This window comes from Temnothorax nylanderi, unplaced genomic scaffold, assembly GCF_030848795.1.
Source record: "Temnothorax nylanderi isolate EJ_2023f unplaced genomic scaffold, tnyl_v1.0 TNYL_tig0435_pilon, whole genome shotgun sequence".
Lineage (NCBI taxonomy): Eukaryota > Metazoa > Arthropoda > Insecta > Hymenoptera > Formicidae > Temnothorax > Temnothorax nylanderi.
In genome coordinates this window covers 41,979-54,720 of record NW_027249497.1, presented here as the reverse complement: position 1 = coordinate 54,720, position 12,742 = coordinate 41,979, and the positions used below count along the sequence as shown (strand labels likewise).

The following is a 12,742-nucleotide window of genomic DNA, read 5'->3' as shown; positions in this document are numbered from 1 at the left end:
TTATAATACATGAAAGAAAATTGTTTATCTTAATAGTGTTTTTCGAAGAGGGAAGTTTGCGGCTAAGTAATCTTTTAGACATTCTCGAATAATAGTAGAACGTATATTGTCTCGTTTACAATTTATTTGTTGTCTTGGTTGTACAAATACTTCATCTAATTCAATAACCGGTTGCAACCACTCTTCAAGAAATCTGTCTTTATTGTCTTCACAAAAATTGTGCAGCACACAACATGCAACTGTAACTTGAGGTACAAATTTATAGTTACAATCCACTTTTTTCTGTAACATTCTCCATCTAGCTTTCAGTCTTCCAAATGCCATTTCCACTGAAACCCTTGCGGAATTGAGGATAGACATTAAATGATTCTTCTTCAGGTAAAAGTGAACCAGAATAACTCTTCATTAACCATGGCAGAAGTGGATAGGCTGGATCTCCAACTATCATGAAAGGTATTCCTTGGCCGTTTACATGTTTTTCCATCTATAACAAAATGAAAGTTAAAAAAAAAATAAATTAGTCTCGTATATCAATATATATATATATATATATATATATATATATATATATATATATATATATATGTATACAAACATATAAAATTAATAACAAATATGACAAATAGTTTACAGTTATTTAAATTGAATTATATATTATTATCTACAATTTATCAGTTCCAAAATGTACAGATAAGAAAAAAAATTTATATCGATATGAGTAGACTTGTCAAAATAGGCACTAACAATAAGTAAAATAATCAGTCAAAATTCATTTCAAAGTCGATTCTACTGACAAGGATCAAATACATAATTTATAAATAACAAAGATAAAAACCTGTGGTATTATTTCTTGTGAGTGTTTGTATAATGTACTATCTTTGAAAACTGCAGCATCATGAACACTACCAGGGTGCTTGGCAAAGACATTACGAAACCTGTAAATAATATTGTAAATGTAAATAGACAGTTATTTGTATATATTTTCAGAATAGACATTTTCTTATTAATATGTATATTTGTATCATATCTTTCAATTACCTTCCATTATGATCAACTATTGCTTGAACATTGTAAGATGCCCATCCTTTTCTATTGACAAAATCTCTATAACCTTCTTCTGGTACTGTAATAGGTATATGTGTTCCATCGATGCAACCAAGTATTTGAGGGATATGAGATATGTTTTCAAATTGCATTGCAATATATTTAGCTTCATCTTGGTTTGGCATATTAATATAAGCAGGAGCTAAAACTTCATTAATTGCTTTCACAACTCTGTAAAGGTATTTTTTCACTGTTGACTTATGTACACCAAATACATTTCCAACTACTCTGTATTCAGAACAACTAGCAACTTTATACAAAGCTATAGCAAGTTGTTTTTTTTACAGATACAGGCTCCCTAGCTTTCAAAAGTTGCATTTTTGGTTTTAATGCATTTTCGAGTAAATCACACAATTTTAAAAAATTCATTTTTGACATTCGAAAACTTTTGACCCATTCCGAGAATCAGTATATTCATTTAATACAATAGAGTCCCAAAATTCGTAACTTCTTTTTTTCATCCATATTCTTCTGTATTGTATGCCTGTCGTAATTAGTTGTGGAGGTATCGGATTGTTTATTATTACTTTCCACATAAAAATTAAATTAAATTTTTGTTCCAAACATAACCTTAGTAAACGTTGTAATAAGGCTCACCGTTTTGCTCTTATTATTAGCATCATGCGTCTTCTTCGAGTATATTGTAAATTTTGAAACATAAAAAACCTGGCCATACACTTTGACACACTATTATTATTCATATTTTCTCGTTTTTATTCAACTAAATACTACATCACTTACGAAATAAACTTAATTTGCTATTCTCAATACCACCAGTAGGAGGAAATCAACATGAATTAAATTCGTATTATTTTTTTCCCTTAGTACATGCTTAGTACATTCGATGTAAATGCGCCCGTACTAAAGCTTTCATGCGCACCAAATTTAATACGCGTACCAACGTTTCGACGATGTAAACTAGGTCATTGTACTGGAACATTCTCGCGATCGTCTCACCGTTGCCCCACATATTTTTCGGCTCTTGAGGTCGTATTCTTCAGGTTCCAGGTAGTCGTTGACGGGAACGAGGAAACGCTTGTTCTGAGGAAAAACGCACTTGCACTCGGGACGTTGTATTTGTATACGCTGCGCTTATCATCTCCACGCGTAATTTCCCGCATAGAGCTGTACGACCGTGCCAAACATCTTCGGAACCGTTTTTTTTTGTTTTAGCGGTCGCATTATAGAGAATACATCTGATGAATCGGAGGATGAATTGGCGCGAATTCGCGCGCGAGCCAAGTTTCCAGATACAACCAGATTAGAGGTGAGTTCAACCGTGGACCCGGTAATCTAGTTCTCCGGTTGAACGCGCGGTCCAGTAGTGCATTTGGAACGGCTCAGACAAGAACGTGATTATTTTTTGCTATTTTGCTATTTTCATTTGTTACTATTTTCGCTCTCCTTCATCTCCTTGCGCCTTGAATCTCTTGAAGAATTCTCTGGATACCATGTAACATTGCGTTATATTACTTTTCAGAAAAACGACATAACTGTCATCACCAAATATACCTCTGGGATCGTTGATCAGAAAAATACGTCCATCACACCTGTAATACAGAGGAGAGCCGTCAAGCCACATGGTTTTAGTGTTAATGAAAAATGTAGGATAAGTAATAGTCTTTTGCCGAATAAGCAGCGCTTTATACAGGAGTATGGTTCGAAGGTATTCTGTGGTTCATACTCCAAGGATGGAGAGTTCTTCGTCACTGCCACACAAGGTAGATTTACATCTATTTTTTCGTGTGCTGTGGATTAGTGTACAAACTTATCACATAGTATGGTTATATGATAGCTTGACTGCTCATATCAAATACTCCTGAATTTTTGCAGATAAGTGGTTGTACATATATCGGACACGCAATGGTAATTTTACCTTGTACAGTCGGATGCAAGCGCATGATGTTGGCTGGAGTGTGCTGGACATAGCGTTTAGTCCAAACGGTGAACACTTTGCATATTCGAGTTGGGCGGACTGTTGTAAGTGGCATTGTTATTAGGCATTGTGCTTTTGCAATCATGCAATGGTAGATCTTGTACAGTACGCATTCTCTCGATATTTTTTACAGTATATCAGTGCAATGTATCTGGAGATTCACTGGACACACTACCATTGTCCCCAGGGGTAAGGCGATTTTGTGTTTTTTCCGTGGCCTTTTCAAGTGATGGCACGGAAATCCTTGGTGGCGCCAATGATCAGTGCCTTTATGTATATGATCTTGAGTGCCAGCAGCGAATCTTACGGGTTTGTAGAATTATTATTCAGCGAAGGAAGCACTCTTGCCATTCCTTACATTGATATCTGTAATAATTTTTATAGTTTGAGGGTCATGAAGAAGACGTAAACAGTGTTACTTTCGCGGACGATAGCTCGCAGATCTTTTATAGCGCCAGTGACGACGGATTATGCAAGGTATAATGCCGCCATCCGTGAGACTGCTCTATTCAACGTTATAAGTCAAATGTCGCTGTATCGTGAAAGAAGTCGATGCGCACTATGATACTCGACTATGAACCGACGTGCACGCGACTATCCGGAAAGTCCTTGCTCTGTGTATTACGTCTTCAATGTCTTCCTGTCGGTTTAGGTATGGGATAGGAGAATGGTAAACGAATCTAATCCGCGTGCGGTTGGAGTGTTGGCCGGTCATAGAGATGGGATCACATACATTGACTCACGCGGCGACTCACGGTATTTTATAACCAATTCTAAAGACCAATCCATCAAGTTGTGGGATACGCGCGTGTTCTCCTCTTGTAGAGCCCAGCAAAACGTTCGCCAGCTTATCGAGCGTCAGGATTGGGACTATCGATGGCAGCCTGTACCTCAACGATGTAAATATTTATTTACAAGCCAAAAAAAGGAAACAGAAGAATAATTCTTAAAACAACCATTGTTTTTACCTCTAAATTATTCAGATATATCTGAAACGTCTAAGGTGACAATTGATCTCTATTGTCACACACTATTACCAAATACATACGATATTTTCCTGTTCCAGTATGGGAACGGGGCTTCTTAGAAGGTGATACTAGTGTGATGACGTATTATGGTCATTCAGTCCGTAAGACTTTAATACGTTGTCGCTTTTCGCCACCGGACAACACTGGTCAGAGATACATTTGCACGGGGGATTCGACAGGTCGGTTTATCAGTAAGTTCCGAATGTTACTCTTCGCTTCTCTCAGTACACGAAACTGCCGTAAATGAACAGGCTGAGTATGTTTCCCCCTTTTTTTCTTATTCGTAGTATATGATCTTTTGACGGGAAAATTAGTACGCAAGATAAGAGGTCACACGGGATGCGTGCGCGATGTTAGCTGGCACCCTTTGGATTACAACCTCATTACCTCGTCTGTGAGTAAAATCATTTAACCGCAAAAACGTATTTCATACTTTTCGAACGAAAGAGAAATCGCAATTGGAGAGTTGTTTGTATTTTTGCTCGAAATTCGTGTTCATAAGAAGAGAAAATAATACTTTGGATTATGCAATTTTTCAGAAAAGAAAATTGAAAAATCATGGAAAGTGTTCCTCTGTCAATAAAATTGTCCTATGGTGTTTTTACTTTTTTATAATGATACGTAGAACTTATGATGCTTACGTAAAACTTGCATCTTATATGTGTATATATATATGGCAATTCAAAGTTTCGGTATCTTTCAATCCATGATTTAAGTGAGATTACATGCGTCGTTACGATAAGATAGGTACGCTTAAATATAAAATTGTTTCGTGCTTGTAGTGGGATGGTAAAATATCCAAATGGGAATATTGTGCAACCCATGATGCGACGAACGAAGATGAGCAGCGACCTCCGCTACGACGGAGTGAGAGAATAGCTGCACAAAGAAGAGCAAGGGCGCTCAATGTAATATGAGGTTTTCCATTTTCCATCGTTTTCCTTTTCTTTTCTTTCGAAGCAAATCTTCTGTTCGCGATATTGCTTAGAAAGAGAGAGAATGGGGAAAACTTCTATCAATCTTTCCTAGATGTCCATTTTCGATGTGATTCTCCGTCAGGAATGTAAATAGACATTGTACAAGACTGAATGACGAATGTGATTTTTCTATCCGTCTCTGTCGTTGTGTTTGGATATTTTGCGAGATTCTCACGATCGATCGATTTTCTTCGCGCCGTTGGTATAGATTGAGTGAGAATCGCTGTTCGATCTGAAACGATCGACACAAACTTATGTGCACCACAGAATTTCTTCCCTTTTTTTTACGTTATAAGTATTTTATATCGCGAAATGTTCTAATTGAACGATCGCCATCTAGTTGTTATGGAATCTTTGTTAAGTCTCTCTCATATCTTATCTCAACAAACATCACATTTTGATAATTGCGATTAGTTCTTATTTTTTATAAGGAAACACGCAAATGTCATTCTCTTCTCCCGACCTTCATGAGTTATATATATATATATATATACATATATATATATATATATATCTCCTATGTCCCTGAAAAATAAAGTTCCGTGAAGCAGTATATGGCGTACCAGCGTTTGGCATAAAAGAATTTGGCCAATCACAGGTTTTACTCTCGTTTTCGTTACACCGGTGTAAATAAACTCCATGAGACAGCACTGATGAAGCTTTCAGCATGACTTTTTAACACATACATTTATACATGAAACAAACATTACATATGCGTGTACTACGATTTTGTGTATCATTGTAGTAACGCATTGTGTAAACGCCGGGATGCTGCACAACCAGCGTAAAATCTGTACTGGCGTAACGAAAACGAACGTAAAGTCTGCGATTGGCCAAGTTCTTTTACGTCATACGTTGTTCCATGGGATTTTACATAATTAATATACATAAGCAACATTTAATTCAAAGTTCATCAATTTGAGGAAAGAAGAGGAATTTGCATGTTTTTTCTTAGATTGACATTTTCATCTCATTTAGATGCATTCGAATTATTTAATCAAATTGAAATTGAATTAAAACTTAAGTAATGACTTTCGGAATAATCTTTTTCGAAAATATATCCGTACAATATGCAAATTTGGATCGCCCCATTATCCGTTTCTAGCTGGGTAGGGAAATTACAGCTGTATGGTTGAACACTTTGTGTTAGAAATTGCGTATGTGTATGATTATCGAAGTCGGCATCTCGATCTTCATTTTATGCTATATAAAGGGAGATTTCTTTTTGACTGTAATATACAATATTTCATATTTCATAAAGTAAAAAAGAAACCCGGTGCATTTATATTAAACGTGACGCGTGAATCTTTCTTATAATCAAAACTTTAAAATAAAATAATTTTGCGTTGTTCCTTAACGCAGAATAATGTCTTTACAATCGCAAAATAACCTTGTTCTGTGATACGCAGTGATACTTATCTTAAGATTCTGTAGACATACACGTAGAAAAATTGTACATATACATATAAGATTTTGTGTTCGTAGAAATGATTTTTTCGCTGCGCGAGAGTATTTTGACGTAGCGGCATCAAAGGAACATCATTTTAATTTGATTTAACATTTGAAATATAAACTCGAATGAATTGTTTTAATTAACAATTAGTTTAAAATTGTTTAAATTGCGCAGCGAGAGAAATACCGTTCTTTCCGCACAAAGAAGCTTATAATTAATTAATTTCTTTAATTAATTAATCTTGTTAATTAATTAATAATTCTGTTAATCAGTTAATTAATTAATTAACAATAAACGAAGAATATGATTTTAAATTTTAAATTAATTGCAATCTTTACCATAATTAATTGCCATTTGATGTAATTTTTTATCTAAAAAAATATAACATTTAAAAATATAGGTAACATATTGTTGGTTTAATAAAATATCAATGATATTATATCATACGGCTTGGCGTTTTGATTATATTATCAGTCTTTAATCCTTTTAGGATAGAGATCTTTTACCATTTAAATTTTTCCTTTCGCGATTAAAAATATCGTAAAATTACTCAAGATATTTTTTTCAAGTTTTTCTCTCACCTTCCAAAAAAGCCTATTTTGAAAGAATAAAAGCATTACACTTGGTTCTCATTGTATTGTCTATTGTATACTTTTATATTATGCTTTTATTAATTGCATATAATTACGTAACGCGCGCGCGCGAAATCTAACACGCGTAAGAGGAGGAAAATGAAAGCATGTAACGTATCCGCATTTTTACAGCGGGACCGGCAAGATCTTTGAGCTGGCGTGACCTTTCGGAAGCCGCGTAAAATAGACGATAATTGATTTAACTCGGAAAGACAAGAATTTGGAAGCCGCACAAATTCCGATGGATCATGACGTAACTTACGGCTCGAACTTTGCGCGAATGTTGTTGCGATTATTACGGGAGTGTTTTAAATATACGCGGTAAAACTATATACTATTACTTTTATATCTCGGATGAACTACTATTCTGAAGCGTCTAATGTATGTACCTTGTTTGTCAAGAGGAAATCTTTGCAATGACCGAGAGCCCAGATAAGTTTTATTTTTGAAAATCATGTAAAAATAAAATATCTTTATTAAAAAATTTTTTTACATTATAAAAGTCAGATGCAGCAACGATCGATTCGCAGAACCAAAGAACAATATGTATATATATTGTATAACGTCGAAATTTTTCTTGGCGGACCGGATCCGGCTCACGGGCCATAGGTTGGTGACTTCTAGTCCAAATAGATTGTGTGTCTTTATTTATATGTATGACGCAAATTATTTATACATTTTTAAATGCGTGAGGATTTTGTTGATCTTTTGTCTTGAGTACATTTTTTAAATTCTTGAGGAATTTCTCTCTATGCGCGATGGGCTAATTATCTTGGAATAAAATTACTCGAGCCACATAATTGTCTGTAATTTTCATGTATTTTTTCTCGCGGATTTTTACATGAAAATCGTTGACAGTTATTTCGCGAAGACAAAGACAAGCCTCGGCACTTCCAGATTTAGCGGTGAAGATGCGCATGTTAAGTCCCATTGTCGATGAAGAACACGCGCGATGATATGTTTACCGGATGATCCTTGAGCGCAATATTCGCGAGGGATAAGATCTTTCTGCAGAATGCGACTTATTCGGATCTAGACGCGCCGTTGTAAAAATTCTCGATGCTATAAATGGAGCTACCTTAATTTCTAGCGCAATGCCATATTTACGATGACGGCATGTACGTATAAACGAGGTATACATTTTTTCGCACGTTTTTTCTTCTCATTCATCGTAATTATGATGCCGAGATACAAGGACCACGCTTTCTTGCGAAAGATAAAGAATTACAATGATAGAGATCTAAAAAAGATTTATTGGAAATTGAAACATCATCGATTTTGTATTATCTCGCGAATTATATTTCAAATAAATCTCTGGAGAAAACAATTTTTGCTGGAAAGAGATAGGACATATATTTGTAATCCATATCTAAAAAAGTCCATCCATCCATCCATCCATATCTAAAAAAGAGATGTAAAGTCGATACTCGAATCTATCGAAGTTTATTGTTGTCGCTTTTCCGCGATGCCGATTGGTTCTCTCGCTGCGCTTACTTCATTTGCAGCTGTCATCGTATATTTTGACAGTTGTGTGTATCAAGGAGTTAATAGTGTAAAGCGTCGTCTACAATGGCAGCAGGAGTATGCAGTAAGACGTAAGCAGTAAGCTATTGACCAACCACAGTCAATTATTCTTGAATTGTAAAAATCCCATTAGTCAATAAGTTACTGCTTACGTCTTACTGTATACTCCTGCTGTCATTGTAGACGACGCTTAATAGTAATAGCATAATGTTAAAGCTGAATAGCGCGCGCAAAGCGCGCGTCTGTGGTGTCTAGTATAAATAAATAAGACAAGAGAAAGATAAGACCCAATATTTTTGCTGTATAGTATATGCTCATGAAGAATAGAGATAAGGAGGCCGAACTGGCATGGAGAAATTGTCGAAAAGTGCGACTGAATGCCGAGCCAAGTAGTAGTTTACTAATGCTCCGCAAGGTTGCGCTTTCGTCTCACGGGACTTATAGCGTTTTTCACTGGCAGAACTGGTGCGCACTCACAATCAGTGCACATTAAAGCCGTTGTACACTGATTTAATCTCTAATATTTAAAGTAAAATGCAAATATTTCGACTGATAAAATACCCAGTACATATTTTACCAAATAGTGCAATAAAGAATATTGAGAATTTCATGATTTAACCCGTTTATATTAAACATACACTTTACGTTAGTTTGTGTACGACGGCTTTAATGTGCACTGAATGCGCACCAGCTCTGCCAGTGAAAAACGCTATTAGAGTTCCTCTAGTAAGAGTTAGGACACCGTCCGCCATTAATGGGGAATTATGCGAACGATCGAGAGAGACAGCCTCCCCACTCGTACTTTTCATGGGTCTTTGTCTCACTCCCACTTATAGCTTTGTCTCACTCCCACTAACGTCTTCCCCATTAATGGCGGAACCAATCAGGAGTCAGACCGAAGTGTCCTAACTCTTACTAGAGGAACTCTAGGGACTCACACGTACGCGGTACACACTCGCAATACACTCACATGTATACACGCGCATACACGTCCCCAGCCTGCAATCTCTCCTCCCGTGCTCTCCTCCTCCTCAAGCCATCGGGTATCTTGTGATTGCAATGCCATCTATAGGTAGCTACAGGTACCATTACCGAGCCTCGGTTTTCGTCGCATGTCCAATCCATATAGTTCGGCCTCCTTATCTCTATTCTTCATGAGTATGCTATATGGATACGCCAAGAAAAAGATTGATAAACGTACTGTTTCATTATTATCTCTTAAGGCTCCTGGTCCCTGAGTCGAGAACTCTGCGTTGACGGTGGCGACGTACCGTCGCGGCAGAAATAAGAACTCTCTCCAATGGAGAATTCTGTCCTTTGTGACATGTTGACAACCTATTTTGTGTTGCGTTAAATTTCTTTATTATTTGCTCTGTACTTGTGCTATAACGTTTAACGTATTCGTGAAACTCGTAAAATTGACCGTATGGTAAGATTTGCAAGAAATACATATGCGGAAGGAACATTCTCCACTCCTTTCGATAGTCGTCAAACGGCTTGTTTTTCCGTATGTTTAGGCTTCGTTTTATGGCTGTTTGTTTATTGTCGAGGGAGAAGGATAGTATCCGGTCAATTTTAGAAGTGTGCTGAAACGATCTATAGTGATTTTTTATTGAAATGTCTTTTTATTTCGGAATTTACCGCAACCTAAAATAGGGTAATTTCTCGCCTCGATAGCAAGAAATTCAATATAACCGCGGTGACTACCCAGAAGCCTTAACGATGCGATTTTACTTCACGTATTTTTGCCGTAACAAAACATAATAATCGTCCAAATGAAACAGACTAACTGTTTGAGTTAAGTGTAATTTAAGCAGGGTTGGGTAAGTTATTTTTTTTAAAGTAACTTTTTTTAAACTAAGTTAAACTAATTGTAAGTTAAAGTTAATGGCTTATAAAATTAATTTAGTTACGTTAAAAAAAGTTGCATGAACAAAACTAACTCATTTAAAAGTTGTGTTAAGATTAAATTAACTTACGTTAAATATTATTAGTTAATTTTTAAAAGCATTCTTAATATTAAATTAGAATGTTGTAGGGGAGACCGGGGCAAAGTTGTCATCGGGGCGGAGTTGTCACTACAATTATCTCGAAATCTGTATGTTGTATGAACTCGCTATTAAATATTGTAAACGTTATTATACTTATGGTGCCCATGTGACCAACGGAGTTTAGTGAGATTATACGCCATGTGATTTTCATTTAAGGCAAACGTGACTTCGGAGGTCAAAAGTGAAATTTTTTGCGCGTTGAAAATTTTTAATATTTCAAATATTATTTTTTCTCCGAATCTCGAGATAAGTGATTCTGAAGAGTAATGCATGCTGAACACGAATCCAGTGAAGTTTTTTTTATTTTCGTTGATTTCTAATATTTCGTGAGCGATCAAACTTAAAATCTGTGTCTAGGGCAAAGTCGTCACCAAGCCACCGGGGCGGACTCGTCACTGTGACGACTTTATCCCGGTGGTTTCACTCTATTTTTCGTTGCAAATGCGTTATTGTATTTCTCAATTGCAAGAAAATGGTACGCACGTACCATCACAAAACGACTCCCGTCGACAAGGAACAACTCAGGAAGGCAGTTCTTGCGGTAGAAAAAGATAAAAATAATCAAAAAAATAAAATTAAGACAAAAATAGCCGCAAAACAATTTGGAGTCCCGAAAACTACGTTGAACAACTGGCTGAAGAAGAATAATGATGAAATAGCACACTTGGATGACGTGGCCGTACGATATCATGGAAGCTTCAAAAATCAAAGGGCGAAAATCAAAGTCAAGGAAGCAGCAGTGGTCGAATTCCGACGAGGACTTGGATAATATGTGCTGCGTGTGCTTAGAGATGACAAAGAACAGAGCTGAGAAGAACTGACGAGAAACAGTTTTTTGCGGTGCGAGCATAGGGCACATAGTGCGTGCGCTTTTCTTGTAATTATTTTCCGCCATCGTGTTTTTAATTAATGTTTCCATTTTTCTATTAAAAAATAATTAATAAAATGTATCCTATTATTTTTCATGATCGGAATTATGTATTTTTATTTAAAATCCAGTCTGAGAATGGAATGACGACTCCGCCCCGGCAATTTTGACATTTCAATTTTTGCACCTTTGTCGTTTTTACTCTATATTGGTTGAACAAAGCGACGTAGACCAAACATGCCCTCATAAATTTTATAGCCAAGGGTTCACTCTTTACAACGGTATGGGGACGGCGACATGACAAGCTCAGTGCAGAGGGCAGCACCAAAAATGGAGACTTGTCATAATGTTTACGTTTAATGAGTAGAGAGGTTTGGAGAATTTTTTAACATGCCGGGGAAATGTGTGTGGCATATGGATGTAAAAATAAGGGAGGGCATCGGTTCCCGAGGGACAAGATGATGAAAAAACGGTGGATCACTGCTATAAAACGCGATTTATGTCCGAATACAAATTCGCTGTGCACAAACCACTTAGACCTGAGGATTATATTACTACCGGCTTTGAAAGTAGTGAGTTTACAATAAAATTAATAGACATATAATGAAACATATGTTTAGTCGCGAATTTGCATTCGGACATAAATCCTCGCGTTTTATAGCAGTGATGATCCACCGACGTCCACCATTTATTTTTCATCATCTTGTTATTCTTGTCCCTCGGGAACCGATGCCCTCCTTTATTTTTACATCCATATGCCACACACATTCCCGGCATGTTAAAAAATTCCGAAATATTCACGTTTATGTACACAGATTTTCTCGTTAACGATATGCTCGGTACTCGGTGACAGCTCGGTGTGTCTTCAATTTTGCTAGCGCCCCTAGCGGCTAAGAGTGGCACGCGCCGTCCCCATACCACATTTTACTAAAATTATTTGTTTTGTTGTCAAAAATCGGTACCGAAAAAATAGTGACGACTTTGCCCCGGTCTTCCCTATTTTTTAAAAATTTGATTAGGAGAGACCGGGGCGAAGTCGTCACTATTTTTTATTTCGAGATTCAAAAATACGTTTGCCTTAATAAAAATCACAACATGGCACATAATCTCACTAAACTCCGTTGGTCACATGGGCACCATGTTTACTATATTAATGGCGAGTTCATACA

At 36.5% G+C, this 12,742-nt stretch overlaps 2 protein-coding genes across 4 annotated transcripts; one reads left to right on the top strand and one right to left on the bottom strand.

Annotated features, from left to right (window-relative positions):
* Positions 1–104: 104 nt before the first annotated feature.
* On the bottom strand, positions 105–1,985 carry LOC139782721 (uncharacterized). Of its 3 annotated transcripts, none has more exons than XM_071721756.1 (4): positions 1,702–1,985; positions 1,039–1,275; positions 836–935; positions 105–484 (listed from the first exon to the last, which is right to left on the bottom strand). In XM_071721756.1, the coding sequence occupies exons 1-4, from the start codon at positions 1,803–1,805 to the stop codon at positions 299–301; spliced, it is 627 nt and encodes a 208-aa protein (XP_071577857.1). In that variant the 5' UTR covers positions 1,806–1,985; the 3' UTR covers positions 105–298. The 3 variants fall into 3 exon arrangements, with proteins under 3 accessions (XP_071577857.1, XP_071577859.1, XP_071577858.1); XM_071721758.1 differs by having other exon boundaries at positions 1,039–1,252; positions 1,702–1,984; XM_071721757.1 differs by having other exon boundaries at positions 1,039–1,246; positions 1,702–1,984.
* LOC139782708 (DDB1- and CUL4-associated factor 11) lies at positions 1,933–6,944 on the top strand. Its single transcript, XM_071721743.1, has 11 exons — positions 1,933–1,939; positions 2,151–2,211; positions 2,278–2,371; positions 2,585–2,825; positions 2,938–3,084; positions 3,174–3,349; positions 3,425–3,517; positions 3,693–3,939; positions 4,107–4,259; positions 4,356–4,462; positions 4,851–6,944. The coding sequence occupies exons 1-11, from the start codon at positions 1,933–1,935 to the stop codon at positions 4,983–4,985; spliced, it is 1,461 nt and encodes a 486-aa protein (XP_071577844.1). The 3' UTR covers positions 4,986–6,944.
* The last annotated feature ends 5,798 nt before the right edge of the window (positions 6,945–12,742 follow it).